The sequence below is a fragment of the Urocitellus parryii genome, chromosome 12 (assembly GCF_045843805.1).
Source record: "Urocitellus parryii isolate mUroPar1 chromosome 12, mUroPar1.hap1, whole genome shotgun sequence".
Classification (NCBI taxonomy): Eukaryota; Metazoa; Chordata; class Mammalia; order Rodentia; family Sciuridae; genus Urocitellus; species Urocitellus parryii.
Window position 1 is genome coordinate 50,223,854 of NC_135542.1, and position 15,270 is coordinate 50,239,123.

Below are 15,270 nucleotides of genomic sequence, written 5' to 3' on the forward strand. Positions count from 1 at the left end.
ACCCCACTTCCCACAGACCCAACTCTTAGTTCCTTTGGAGCTGAAGTGAAAAGCAACCTCCTCTGAGGTCACCCCACCTAGAACAGGCCTCTGTTATCTTGTTTGAGCCCCTTGTTTGTTATCTTGTCCTCCCCATCAGAATGTCAACTCCATGAAGGCAGAAACCATATACGCACACAGAGCCTAGTACACTGCCTGGTATACCATAAGTGCTTAATAACCGTTAGTCCAAAGAACAAATGAATCAGTCACTGCCTAGAGATCAAGTAGTTCCCTGGAAATTCTAGGGGTAACTTGAGGAGGAAGGAGGCTTGACCAGAGAGTGGGGACAGGTACATGGGACAGGTGGGGGCTCAGGCCAGAAGGCACCTCACCTCCCTTTTCCAGCGTGCCAGCCACTCGTCCCTCTTGCGCTTGCTGATGTAGTAGGGGTCCCCAGCCTGGAAGGTGAGCCGCGGCATGGGCCGCTGGCGGAGGCTGGACTCCCAGCCCAAGCCACCCCGCAGCCGGCCCCGGGAGCCCTAGGACAGAGAGACGGCAGAGAGACAGACAGGCATTAAGGTGGGCACTGTTGCCCCTGTGGGCCCCTCCTGGAAGAGGAACTGAGGGGGCACTCACCTCAAACAGAATATGAGAATTCTGGCTGCTGGCCAGAGGGGGCAACCAGGGAGTGCAGGGGCAAGCCCCGTCTGGGCCAGAGAGTGAGGGATGTGGGAGGTGGGGCATAGAGACAAGGCCACAGGGAGAGTGCTCCTCCACAGGGGGAGGGTATGCAGGCTGCATGTCTGGGGAACCTCCAGCTGCCACCCCCATTTCCTCTCCTCCTCACAGGGGGATGTCAAAGAAAGAGCAGGGGCCCACCCTCAGGATCCCCTCACACACACTCGCGACAGTCGCTCAGAGAGGTGGCTTTCTTCTAGAATCAGGATCCACAGAGCCCCTGGGGGTGAGGAAAACACTTGCCTCCATTTTCATGGATTCGATGTTGGTCTCCTTCTGTTCTTTGCCTGTGGAAAGGGAAGAACAAGGGGACTGTCGGCAGAGTTACAGGGGTAGCTCAGAGGTTGCACCTAGAGCCGGGGTCACTGCCTGCCACAGAGAATAGCATTTGGTCATTCAGGTGTTAACCATGTTGGCCCCACAGACTCAGAGGAAGGCCTAGAGCACAGAAAGAGAACTGGGGCCAGTTCAAGGACAAAGTACACAGAAATAATAGAAATTGCCAGGTGTAGTGGCACATGTCTGTAGCTACTTAGGAGGCTGAGGCAGGAGCATCTCTCACATTTGAGGCCAAATTAGGTAACTTAGTGAGACCCTGTCTTAAAATAAAAAGAGTTAGGAGTGTAGCTCATGGTGAAGTGCTAGACTAGCATGAGCCCCTGCATTCACTACCCAGAACTGAGAAATAAAAGACAAAAGCTGGGTCTGTGATTTCTGGCCCACTGATTCCACCTCAGGTACACAGAAGGGGCCTAAAAATATCTCCACTGTGCAGCTCACATTCAACAGAGTTCCCTTCCAGAGCAGGGAACAGGAAGGTAGAGAGGGCCCCAGACTGGTTGCCTTCTGAGGCCCTGCAAGGGAGAGTCTGCTTCTCTGTGTAGAGTAGGAAGAGGTGCCTGCAGGTAGGAGGACGTGTGACCTGGTGAAGCAACTTGTGTCTGTGATTCTCAGTCTCCTCATCTGGAGCATAATGATGCTGAAGATGATTTCCAAGATCTCCCTGAATTCTAGCTATGGTGGTGCTGTTATTAATATCTACCTGTGTCTTCATTGCCTCCCATTCTGGGTTCCCTGAGCTCAGTTTGTAATCTACAACTCTTGGTTTTAGATTTCAACTTTCCCAGTGTGACCTCCCCAACCTCTCCTGACCGGTTTCACTGAAAAAAAAAAAAAAAAAAAGTGGATAACCTTCTGACCATTCTAACATGATTAATTTAGTGAAACTCGGGCTGGGGATGTGGCTCAAGCGGTAGCGCGCTCGCCTGGCATGCGTGCGGCCCGGGTTCGATCCTCAGCACCACATACCAACAAAGATGTTGTGTCTGCCGAGAACTAAAAAATAAATATTAAAATTCCCTCTCTCCTCTCTCTCTCTCTCTAAAAAAAGTGTTCCTTCCTTTCTCTCTAAAAAAAAAAAAAAAAAAAAAAAATTTAGTGAAACTCGAGCCTAGAGCCCAGCTTGGTATATAGTAGGTGTTCAATCTGTGAATGTTGTTCCCCTTCCCTAAGACATTCCCTGGCACACAGCATCTCCCTGCTCCTGTACCCCTGGCTGTTCTGGGCCTTGATTCCAGTTCTTTGAAGGGACATCTGGCAGAGGGGGCAGAAGCCCCCTGCACCCTTGTCTTTAGAAGGATCCTCCCTTCTTCAGGGCCCCTCCAGGCCACAGAAGAGGGCAGCCGCCTGCACTTCTGCCACGGTCCTCGCCCCTCAGAGGCCCTTTCAGGGTCAGCACAGCAGGCAGTTTTAGGGGGTCTGGCTGTGGGTTTGGGTGACAGCCTTCCCTAGCTTCCTGCGGGAAGTGGGGCCGGGAGGGAGCCCTCCTGTTGCCCGGGCCCCTGAACTCCTTCCTCTAAAGTCAAGAGACTGTTGAGCTGGGGCCAAAGCAGGAAGGTCACTAAAACAGGCTGTCGGGCCGGGGGCGTGGGGGGGGGGGTGGTGGAAGGAGACAAAGGGCCCAAAACGGAAAAAACAGCCCCTGCTGCATCCCCGCTGGAGCGGAAGCCGCCGCGTTGAAGGCTCTGGATCCTCAGCCCGGGGCTGCTTCCCTCCCTCTCACCAGAGGCCTAGGGCTCGCCCGGCACCTGCCCCACGGAGCCCAGGACAGCCATGTCTGTCCCCAGGGGCTCTCTTCTGGGTGACAGCTGGGGGAGGCAGGAAGGGCCAGCCCACCCTGCCGCCCCGTGGGCCCGCGGCCCGGCGGCGCCTGTCACTCGGCGCGTGGAGGCGGCGCGGGGGAGGAGAGCCGCGTCTGTCACGGCACGTGTGTGGGTGGGCGAGCGCGCACTCGCGCTGTGTACGTGACCGGCCTTTTAAGGTATGTCTCATCCGTCACGTCTCTGTCTCTTCCTCCCTGCCTCCTTTACGTCCTGGCTCCCACCACAACCAGCCCCCCAACTTTTTGCGGGGCGCCCCTTCCGCCAGCCCAGGGCCCCCTCCTCTCCGGCTAAGGCCCCGCCCCCTTCGGACCTCCGCGCTCTGCCGGCAAGGCCCTGGGCTGCCAGCAGGGGGCGCCTGCTCTAGATCGGCAGCAGCCCAGCCACCGGGCTCCAGGTGGAGCCGCAACCGCAGTCACCACGTCAGCCCTGCGGCTCGGGGCTGGTAGTGGGGACCCCCGCTCTGGCCCTGGGACCCAGAAGTCGAGGCCCTCAGCTGCATTCTCTCCCAGCCTCCCTTTGGCCCTAAACATTTCCTACCTGGGACCCTCCATGGCTTGCGATTACATTTACGGAGAAACATTTATTCATCAGAATGGAAGAAAATCAGGGCTGAAATGAATTGTAGAGATGTTTGAGTCCAACCCCTAAATTTTTAAATGAAGAAATAAGAAACTGAGGCCTGGGAAGTAGAGCGACTTACAGCCAGAGCTGTGGTCAGACTTCAGGGTTCCTAACTCCTAAACCAGTTCCCTTTCCAATGAACCACTAATTTTATTCCTTGAGGTACCCCCTTCCTGATTTCCAGTCCACAAGTTCCCCCAAACAGAATGACTTTTCCTTATGCAGTTTCCAACTGGCTTCTTTCTGGAATTTTCTCCCTGACAGACTGCGCATGCCCACTTGACTGATCTCCCCAGGCATGCCTCTCCCTCCCTCTCTCCTCTCCTCTCCCTCGCTTTCTCAGCAAGCGCTTGCTCTCTCTCGTCTCTCTCTCTCTCTCTCTCTCTCTCTCTCACACACACACACACACACACACACACACACACACACACACACACACACTTTCCAGCCTGGCCCAGCAAACAACCACCGGGCTGCCTCAGAATGCGGCACTTGTGGTGAGGCAGGCAGTCGGCTGCTCTCCCAGCGCTCCCTCTGCAGCCCATCTGCTCCTGGCCCAGTCCCAGGGTCCCAGGCAGGGCAGGTGGCTGTGCGCCTTCCAGGGTGGCCCTGGCAGACTGGAACATGACCCCCACCACCACTGGGCATCTCAGGTCCTGGGAGCAGGGGAGGCCAGGGGCTTCTAATACTTACCTGTTGTTTCTGAGGCTATGCTCAGCCTGGTCACCCTAAGTTCTCTTTGAAATGAACCCAAATCCCCATGACAGGGCTGAGCCCAGGTTTACTCAGAGGGCAGTCCCTAGGCCAGTATTGGGCCTCATTCTCTGACCAGAGAGAAGCTTTGTGCTGACCCTAATCTGGTCCTTTTATAGTTACATAATCTTGGGTATTTTAACCTTTCTGAATCCCTTGGTCTGTAAAATGTGGATAATAAGAATCTTCCAACATGCTCACAAAAATACAATATAAGAATAGGGTGCTGGCACATGCCTGTAATCCCAGCTACTCAGAGGCTGAGGCAGGAGGATTGCAAGTCAACCAGCCTGGGCAACTTAGTGACCCTGGCTCAAAATAAAATAAAAATTTAAAAAGGAATGGGGATACAGCTCAGTGGTAGAGTGTTTGCCTAGCATGCATGAGGCCCTGGGTTCTATCCCCAATACTGCAAAGAAAAAAAATCAGGGCTTCTCAGATTTTACTATGCATAAATCTGAGGATCTCTTCAGATGTAGAGCCTGCTTTAGTAGGTCTGAGGTAGAGCGTGAGATCCTTCATTTTAGCTCCCCAAGCAATGCTGACACTGCTGGTTGTGTAGCAAAGTACATCAACATATAGAGCTTGGTGATGGACAGCATGTTCCCTTGTCATTAGGATCCTCTGTGGCATTAACGCCAGGAGTGCAGGTACAGTCACAGGGCCTGCGGGTGGCAGGCTCTTGACCTCATTGCTCATCTCATCATTTCACCTCTTCCCGATTCTTTCTCCTGGCCTTACTCTCAGGATCCATGATCCTTGCTCTCGGGATCTGCTGGAATACTGCCTAAAGTCTTCCGTTTTTTGCTGTATAGGAACTAATAAAAGGGGTGCCAGGAGAGATGGGTGGGACTCCTGGAACGAGGGGAACTGAAAGGAGACCGTGGCTGAGTCACTTCCTCCCTGGGGCCTTAATCTCCTTCCTCATCTGAACCTACCAGCTGAGTGTGCTCTGGGTCATCTGACTGCTGGACCAGGGGAGGCCTGCACACCCAATGCCCCCTGGCAGAGCCTCCAGGAGGCCACTTCCTACCCCTCTCGGTAATGCCTCACCAATCTCAGCATTCTGGCTGCTCTGCAGTGGCCTTTGGGGATGCCATGGCTGATCCCTACCAACATTTCCACTTCCTGGATAGCTGAAGCCACTCAGAAGTGCCCCAAGGTCAAATTTTGGAGGTGGAGATGTCCAGCACTTGTGCCACCATCCATTCTAGCATTAAGATTCTGATGAAGATCCTCCATGTCTGAAAGCCCCAGCCTAGGAATAAGGAATAGTCCTTAATATTCCCTCACCTCTCACATCACTGGCTTTCATCACCTCCTCCCTCTCTCATCAGAGCCAGACAGCTTCCCTTCAATGCCTGCAGCTGCCTCCTAACCTCCTTCCCAGCCACTTCCCTCCACTGGGGGTCCAGGCAGCAAAGGGATCTTTTCAAACTGCAGAGCCTCTTGGGTCACTCCTGAGAGGCCTGCCTAGTCTGACATCTGCCGCCCACTGCCTCTTACTCTTTCCCCTGGCTCTGTCCACTCCAGACTGGTGGCTTCTGTCAGATCCTGGGGTGCCCTGCTCCTTCCCACCTGGAGTGCACCTGGGAACAGGGATGCTCTCACTCTCTGACTCTATCAGCCCTCGCCCGTTGGACTCTAGCTCATCCTTCAGCTTAGACAGGACAACCTGGGCCAGTTTAGATTCCTTTGTCATAGTTCCTCAGGGCACCAGGTTTCCTTCCCCTTACAGCATTGCTTTCCACACATTTTAAAGGGTGTAGTCCCTTGGCCCACTGTGATGTCCTTGGGGACAAGAACCAGGCTTTTGTTCATGATAGCTTCCCTGACCAGCACAGGTCCTGGTACATTCTAAACAGTTTAATGAACACCTGTTGGCTGACTGAAGGATCTCCAGAGAAGAACTAGAAATGCCAACAGGGAGACCCCAAAGTGAAGACAAACCCTCAAGGCTAAAGAGCAGTCTTGGAGCTCTAGCTCATCGCTGGCAGGAGGGGCTGGCCCAGTCCTGGGCAGCAGCATGCCGCCCATCCTGGTGTGATCCCAGTGACCTAGAAGTGGAGCCACCCCATCTGCTTGGGAAGGGCTGCTGGCTGTCTCCTCCTGCACCTCTGCACTGAGAACCGGAGAAAGGGTTTCTTTCTCCCTTCCCTCTATTTCACTCTCCCCAGGCTCCCCCAACCCTCCCACAAAGTATGAGATAGACACTGGGAGGCCTGGGCAGTGTGGGAACCACCTATGACAAGCCCCATTCCAGAACAGCAGAGAACGGGAAGCAGAATAGCAAGAGTCGGCAAATCCTGGCTCTGCCACTCTCAGGCGTGGGGGCCACGAACAAGGCACTTTATCAGCCACAATTTTCCCCCTTAGGATGGGGATAATAATACCTCTTGAATGAAACTGTTTGGAGCAGTAAATAAAACAACAAACGCAAAGTGCCTCAGAAAGTGCCTTGCACACAGTGGAGCATCATAAATATTTGTTGAATAGCAAATGAAAGATATTTTAAAATAAGTTTGGAAATCTCTTTTCTGGAAATGTTCTCCATTCTGCATAAATATTAGGTTTGGATGCATGCAAAGTAAGTTAAGCCAATTAATCAATTTACTCATTCCATCAGACACACTTGGAAGGAAGACTTTTTGAAATTAAAATGCACATATGCAAAACAACCTGGCAGGGCCCTGGGAGGAGCAAATGTGATAATGTCTGAGGAAGTGCAGTGTAAGCTGTGAAGCCCCACACAAATGCTAGTTGTCCTCATTACTAACTTGTTTACAGCTCGGTTGGCCCTGAAATCTCTGGCTTAACCTGAAAGAGAAAAGTGGGCAACATTCCAGAAATCCAGGACGAGGCCAGAAAGTCCCCAGATGAAGAAGCCTAGGCTGGCTGGGCAGTGCACAGAGCCACCCCTCCCCCACCCCGCCCTCTCCCACGCCCCATTGCCACAACCAATTTTCCAATGGAATCAACCAGACTGTGGTAGTGTCCGGGTGGGGGTGGGGTGCGGATCAGGAGCTCTGTGCTGGGGGAGGCAAATAGGCTATCTGTTGTACTCACATTCTCAGGTCAGGGCTGATACACACACACATGGCAGTCCCCAAGAGCTGCCAGTCATGTGGAAGAGTAAACAGGCCAGGTGGGGGCTAAGGGAAACTGAGGCACCTGGCCAACCGAGCAGGAAGGGGGATGCCCATTATTCTCGTCTAGCCCCCCTTGGCATTGTGCAAACCCACTGATGCCAAATCTAGCTTTTTTTTTTTTTCCTTCCCATGAAAAGCCAAAACTCCAGATTTTTATGTGAAGTTTCTTGATTTTTAAATAATGGTAACTAATTTTTTAAATGTTTGAAGCACTGTGTGGGCCAAATAAGCCATGTGTGGCCGCTGCATTCAGCCAGCAGTCTGCAGGACACAGCTTGGCAAGCAGAGCCCCGGCTCCCACCCTGGCCCATCCTGCCGGGACCTATCTGCCAGGGAACTGGTCTTGGCCCTCGGGGGATCAGTGGGCCCAGAACAGACTCACCCTCTTCTGCAGAGGCTCCCCGGCCCTCCTTGGGTGCACAGCAGCCATTCTCCACTGCTCTGGAGGCTTCGGGCGGGGACTCAGCTGCACCCTCTCCCTCGGCTGGGGCCCCGCCCTTCTGTCCACCAGCGGGGCTCCCTTCCTCAGGCTGGGGCTCACTCCGCTTCTCCAAGTCCCCATTGGGTAACAACTCTGCAGGGCCAGAGTCCTGGGCCATGGACAGGGACTTGGAAGTGGCCGCAGAGTCCTTGGGTGTGTCACTGCTTTCCACCTAGAAACAAAGGAAGATGCACAGGGAAGGGTTAGGCCAGGACCTCGGCCTCTTTTGGGTCACAGACCCTCTGACATTCTGGTGGAAGTTATGCACCCTCAGTCCAAGAACTGACAAGCAGACACATTGTTTGCTTTCGACATCAGAGGGTCTGTGGCCTGACCCCCACATTAAGGGGTCTGTGGACTCCAGTGTGAGACAGAGGGTAAGATGCAAAGCAGTTGGCCAGCCTGGTCCTGCTGGCATCCCTGTGGGCCCCAATTCACTAAGGTTCCTAGGGCTTCCAAGCCTTCTCTGCAGTCCCTTTTCAAAAAAAAAATGCTTTTCATGTTGTTTGTCATCCAACCAGGACCCTTCCCTAGAAGATTCCAGTGCCTCCAGATCAGTTCTGGAAACCCCAGGCTGGCCTGACTTCTGTGGTGAGAGCACCCGCAGCTTTCCTCCTGGTGTCTCAAAGCTTGAGAGTCAAAGGAGGCCTCTCAAAGAAGCATTTCCTGGCTAAAGCCCAGTACAGATTAGGCCCTCAGGGGTTCTGGGAGAGCCAAGGCCCCTCAGATTAGGCCCCCAGGGGATCTGGGAGAGCCAAGGCCCTAGCAAGCAATCTGCAGCCTTTGCAGCAGCCACTCCTGAGCATGGGAGTCTCACTGCCCCCTGAAAAGGCAATGCCATGCTTCATCCCATGAAACCTGAGGACTGAGTTTGCTCAGGTTCCAGCTAATAGAAACCAAGTATGGAGTCATCCTAATGGCCCTCGCACGCCCCATTACAGACTCTCAGTCTCCCTGGGAAGCGGGTGAGGAGCCCAAGACTCTGGGAGAATTTTATGACTTCTTTAAAGTCACTTAATTTGTAAAGACAGAACAAGTGCAGAAAAGCCAGTGTCCTTCCTGCTCTGTGCATGCATGCTCTGTCCTCGGCCAGCTGAAGGGAAGAGGTCAGGACATCTTGGGAAGAATGCTAGTGGTCAGCTTGGGGCAGAAAAATGCCAGGGTCCCTGCACTTACTGCTCTGCCACCCTCCTGGGCACCAGGTTGTACTCAGCAGCCCTCCATTACAGGATGCCAGGGCCCAGGAAGTAGAAGGCCAGGGGCAGAATGGGCTCAGCAAGCCTCCAGGAAGGCACTGCTCTCAGCAGGTGCATTGGTTTCCTCACCTGTGAGGTGAGATGACTAGTCTCAACCAATGGGAGCTTTGTTTAAGTCCCCCCCCCCATTATAGTCCTGAGTCCTGGGCCATGGATAGGGACTTGGCTGGGGATAGTTGATGGAAGGGAACTAATTTATAGTTAGAAGTAAGAAGCTATGGTGTGCTGTTGCACAGTAGCATGATGATAGATTGGTACCATATGTGTCAAAAAGAAGAAAGAATTTTTTATGTTTTTAGCATAAAGAAACGATAAATGTTTAAGGACAGAAGTATGTTTAATCTGATTTAAACATAATATATACATTTATCGAGATATCACATGGTACCCCATTAATATGTATAACTTTCTTTCTGGACTCAGGGGTTCTCTACCACTGAGTTATATCCTCAGCCCTTTTTATTTTTTATTATTTTACTTTAATTAATTGCAATACTAGGGATTAAACCCGGAGGTGCTCTGTCACTGAGCTACATCCCCAGCCTTTTTTATTTTTTGAAACAGGGTCTCACTAAATTGCTGAGGCTGACCTTGAAATTGCAATCCTTCTGACTCAGCCTTTGAGTTGTTGGGATTACAGGCATGTGCCACCACACCTGACTTTATTTTTAATTTTGAGAAAGGTCCTCATTTAGTTGCCAAGGCTGGCCTTGCATTTGTGATCCTCCCACCTCAGCCTCCAAAGTTGCTGAGATTTTAGGCAAGCACCACTGTACCCATAATGTGTATAATTTTTATGTATCAACTGAAAAAAATTAGTAATAAAAAGACATATATTATAAAATTTCGGGGCTAGGGATGTGGCTCAAGCGGTAATGCGCTCGCCTGGCATGCGGGGGCGCTGGGTTCGATCCTCAGCACCACATAAAATCAAATAAAAAAAGATGTTGTTTCCACTGAAAACTGAAAAATAAATATTAAAAAAATTCTCTCTCTCCTCTCTCTCTCTTTAAAAAAAAATTCAAACTGCACAAAAATGAATGAGGTTAAGCAACCTCCTAATATAACTCCCCATGCCCCAATCACTCCCTACAAGGTGAACCATTACTAAGAGTTGGGCAAGCATCCTTTTTAGGCTTTTTATGGTCATGTGTAAGTCACACGTTTAACCATACATATTCACAGTGTATCCAGATTCCGAATCACGTTTTTATCAAAGGGTGCAACTTGTAATGTTTTGCAACTCACTTTTCCCTTAATAAACAGTGGGCGTTTCTCCACACAGTGCCTATGGATCTGCTTCCTGTTTAATGGGCGCTCCAGGATTTGTGTTCCGGGTGGACACTCGGGCCCATTTGCTTTCTGCTGCAGTGAGCACCCTGGCACTTGCGGCTCCTTAAATGTGTTTGTATCTGAGGACAGAATCCCAGGAGTGGACTGGCAGGGTTAAGGGCATGCCTGTCTAAGTGCGAGGAGAATGGCCAAGTTCCCTTGAGAAGGTCGTCTTGTCTGGAGGAGAGCACAGCCTGAGAGGAGTGACTCCAGCCCCTCCCCTGCATGGCAGCTTCTGCAGTGCAGGTCTAGGACTTAGCCTCTGAGCCCACTGCTATCTGGTGAGGAACTCTCAGAGGAGGCAAATAGGGGCCAGGGCCTTGGGGAAAAAAAAGCAAAACCAGGGTCCTCCCAGGTCTGCTCCTCCCCTGGCCCGGCTCCCTAGGTGAGCTCTTTCCTAAGCTGCTCAGAGAGCTGGGGCAGACCTGCCTCTGGGAAGAGAGAAGCCCCCAGGAAGCCATGGTGCTGCAAGCCCAGGAGGCTGCAGCAAGCAGAAGAGCAAGCACCTGGTAGGAGAGAAGGCTCCTCGGGGCTCGGCAGGGGACGGGCCAGCAGAGCAGGGCAGCCAGACATAGAGTGATGGCAGAGCACGCAGACCCCTGACCACGGCCTAGGCAGCACGACATCCTGTGTCCCTCCCTGCCCAGGACCCAGCCTGTCTCTCAACTCCAGTCTAGAATGCACCTCCCTAGTGTAAATTCTGTCACCCTGCAAGCTCAGTCACATGAGTGAGGAAGTCATACTGCCCACACAGCCAGGAAAGGGGCACACACTGCTGCCCCAGTAGCCACCTTCTGTGGTCCAGCTATGCCAGGCACCACAAGGTCCCCAACACGGCACTACAGGGCAGTGGCTGTGGGTCCCTCCTCGTCAGAGCTAATCTCTCACTGTTTCTGTGTCTTCTTTTCCTTTAGCCACCTGCTGCCCCACAGAACTGTTGGAGGCCACTCCACTGTCACTTCCTGCTTTGGGATCACAAGACCTCCTCTTACCCTGGGACTCACTTCCTATTGACTGACAGCCACATAGCATAGGGACCCAGGAGTGCCAGCTCTGAGACCCAGCCCAGGGCCTGACCTGCTGGGTCATTCAGGGACACTGAGTAGGCACTGCCTCTGCCTTGCCAGGAGGACCCCAGTCTAAAGCTGGCACACTGGGCACATGAGGAGAGGGACTCTGCACAGCTTCAGGCCTAGAGTTAGCTCAGCAGCTGGCCCCTCCACCTCATCCTGCTGGTCCACAAGGTCCCATCCTGCAGTCCACCGTCTCTGGGTTTGATGAGTCCTGAGTCAGCCAGAGCTTTCAGATTAGGGGAAGTTGCTGGTTCCTGCATGGTCAACCGGATGTGTTCTGGAACCCATCAAGAATGCCCTGGGTGCTCCAATGAGTGACAACCTGTAATCCCAGCTACTCAGGAGGCTGGAGGCAGGAGGATCCCAAGTTCCTCAAGAGCAGCCTCTGCAACTTAATGAGGTCTGTCTCAAAATAAAAACTTAAAAAGGGCTGGGGAAGTAGCTCAGTGAGGTCCTGGGTTCAATCCCCAATACTGAAGAAAAAACAAACAAACAAACAAACAAAAACCTGAAAAAAAAAAAAAAAAACCTGGGCTTTATGTGGCCCCTCACTCAGGCTCTTTGGAGCCCAGTCTAACTGGGCAGGGCAAATCCAAGAGAGGAAACCACTGAGGGAAAGGAAGGGAGGTGAGAGCACATGGCCTGAAGCAGTTTTCCAAGTCTGGGTAGGAGCTGGGTGCTTACTCAGGTAAGAAGCCTGGGGGACTCACCCACCCAGCCAGGCCCGGACTCTTCTGCAGCCACCTCCGTGCCTGCTTGGCTGTTCCCACCTTTCTTCTCCTCTTCCCCACCCTTCTAGTTTGTGGACTCCTGGAGCTCAGTGCCTCTGCTTAATCCAGCCAGATTTAGTGTGGAGCAGGGCATCTGGCAGGTGCTCAATAAATATTCACAACTGATTCATTGATGGCAAAGACAAGGTTAAAAGTGTGAACACTCTGCTCATGATCTTGGAGGGAGCTTCAGCCCCATTACTATGCCAGATGGAAGAGCTGGAATTGTTTGCTCCATCCGCCAACCGCCATCCTTGCCATCCTGGGGACTGAACCCAGGGCCTTGCCCCTGCTTAGCTAGTGCTCTGCCATGGAGCTACGCCCAGTCCTGTTTGCTTTTATTTTGACAGTGCCCTAGAAGGAGACATGGCACACCCCTGAGAATGCCATCTCAGATGGCACCCACAGCAGTTGCAGATGATGGCTTCAGGATGGGAACAGTGGCAGTGTCCACTGTTCAGGGATCACTGCAGGTCATGACACTAGTATCCCAGATCTGAGTGAAGCTGGTCCTGTTGTCCAGTGCCTGCCTCCCCCACCAGGCGTGCCTCATTTTGGGTATTCAAACACTGCCCAGCACCTCCAGAGGTCCCTCAGAGTTCGCTGGTCTTTGTCTTCCTGCCAGGCAAGCCCCACCCCTACTGTTCCCCGTTGCCCACCAGCTCCTCCTCAGGCCTGTCCTGTGAACAGCCCATTCCAATACACCAGGCTGATGGTTCTCAACTGGGGGTGACTTTGCCACCTCCACCCCAGGATATTTGGTAATGTCTGGAGACATTTTGGCAGGGGGAAAGGAGTCCTGGGGATTGAACCCAGTGACACTTTACCACTGAGCCACATCCCCAGGCCTTCTTATTTTTTATTTTGAGACAGGGTCTCACTAAGTTGTTTAGGGCCTTGTTAAGCTGGCCTCCAAGTTGTGATCCTCCTGCCTCAGCCTTCTGAGCCACTGGGATTACAGGCATGTGCCACTGCACTTGACTGGAGACATTTTTTTATTATCAAGTGGCTGCTGGCATCTAGTGAGTAGGAGGCCAGGGTGCTGCTCCGCACCCTATAGGTGTAGGACAGCCTTTTTGACAAAGGATTATACTACCCCAGTGTCAAAGTGTCTTTGAAAAATCCTGAGCTGAGGCTAGGGGAAATGACTGGGGACTGCCAAGAATACACAAAATTTATTGTTTTAACCATTTCCAAGTATACATGAAGTTCTTTCACATTATTGTACAACTCTCACTACCATCTATCTCCAAAATGATTTTGTCATCTGGAGCAGAAATTCTGCACCCATTAAACAGCAACCCCCGCCCAGTTCTCCCCTTCCTTAGTGACCACCACTCTACCTTCTGTTCTCTAAGGAACATTTCAATCTCTCCCATCATTGGGGGCTTGTGCTGGGCCTCCTGTCCTGGCAGCCCCAGCCTTACCCACATCCTCGGTTCCCAAAGCCCCCGCCACGTAGCTGGCAAGTGTGAACAGCTGCTGGTCCCAGCTTCCCCTGAAGGATGGGGTGAAGTCCATGCAGCAGGCACTCCCGTCCCCAGCCCACAGCACGCCAGGCTTGTTTGCAAAGCGCTTTCTCACCCCATCTCATTACACCACTCATCACGCTGCACCTAATTATTTGTTTACCGTATGTCTCCTGCTAGACCTCGAACTCTGCCTTATTTATCTTTTTTATTTCTCTCCACCTACAGCTCTCCAGCATCCAGCACAGGACCTGGCGTCCCTATGCTTATAAAATTAATAAAGTTAATGATCACGATGACCCTGAGGCAGCCAGTGTTGTCCTCACTTTTCTGAGGAGAAAGTCTCCAGGGCTCGCCTTGGGGCGCACACCTCCTCTGATGACCAAGACAGGCTTTTGAAGCCCCTGGGCTGGGTCCTAGGAAAAGCCCAAGCAAATCGCAAGGGTTCCAAGAAGGAAAGGCATCTCCAATGTGCCCCAGAAGATAGCCTCTGTCTGGAGGAAAAGCAGGGCGAGGCAGGAAGGAGCCTCTGAGGGAACCCAGCCAGACCCAGACCAATGCCCCGCGCCGCCGCCTCCTCCACTCCTGCTCACGGTCGGCCGGACGCTGGCCAGACGCCAGAACTCCTGACCTCTCTTTCTCCAGGTGCGGCCATGTGTCCCACGGTAGGGCAGAGTGCTCAGGATCCTAATGGGGGAATGATATTGAGACCGTCTTTATTCTAGTTTACTGTTTGCACGCAAAACCTAAAAACCAGGCACACAAGAGGCGAGGGACAAGGGAGCTGGGGCCCAAGCAACTGAGGACCAGTGCCGGAGGTGGGGAGGCTGGGCAGCTGTCACACACACAGGACCACCGAGAGCCACCAAGAACCCCTCCCACCTTCTCCAGGACGGCTATTGTGCCTTTAAGGCATTGGCAGGGTTCAGCCATCCGGGAACCCTGGCATCTGGCCAGCCATGGGCTCTTGACACACAATCGTGCACAGACACACACGGCGCTCACCCCGGCCTGGCCAACAGCACACACCGGACCGACCGTGCTGGCAGGCAGGATGCTCAAGTGAAGGCCGAGGAGCAAGGAAACAGAACCCCACCCTCGAGCCCCCCCTCGAGCACTGCTGCCCCTTGCTCCCTCCACTCCTGGGCTGCCCCAGCACCAGCAGCCCCCACCCAGCCTGGATTTTTCCAGGTTGACTCCAGTTTCAGGAAACAACCACACGTCCAAGCCGGGCAGCCCCGCCCCTGAAGCACTGCCCCAGGGCCAGCACTGCCCCCCATCCTGCCTGCAGCCCCTTCCCCTGGCAGCCCTCCCCCAGAGATCTTGCAGCTGGAAGTGGCCTGTGGCAGCAGGGGGAGCCAGAAAGAACCACCGCCCTGCTCCCAAGAGAGGTTCCAGAGGCTCACCTGCTTTGCTCCTCCCGGAGTCAGTGCAGCGAGGCTCCAACACTTGGGAACTAGGACTCTGACTCCTCCACTTTTCTT

General features: G+C 53.1%; 1 protein-coding gene across 1 annotated transcript in view; it reads right to left on the reverse strand.

Moving 5' to 3' along the window:
• Nucleotides 1-15,270, reverse strand: part of Dnmt3a (DNA methyltransferase 3 alpha) — a 72,705-nt gene that overhangs the window by 36,928 nt on the left and 20,507 nt on the right. Inside the window, exons 3-5 of the mRNA XM_026415245.2 lie at nt 7,788-8,058; nt 964-1,007; nt 375-521 (exon numbers count right to left, since the gene is read on the reverse strand). Of these exons, the coding sequence (XP_026271030.2) occupies nt 375-521; nt 964-1,007; nt 7,788-8,058 (462 nt within the window). The remainder of the gene's footprint in view (nt 1-374; nt 522-963; nt 1,008-7,787; nt 8,059-15,270) is intronic.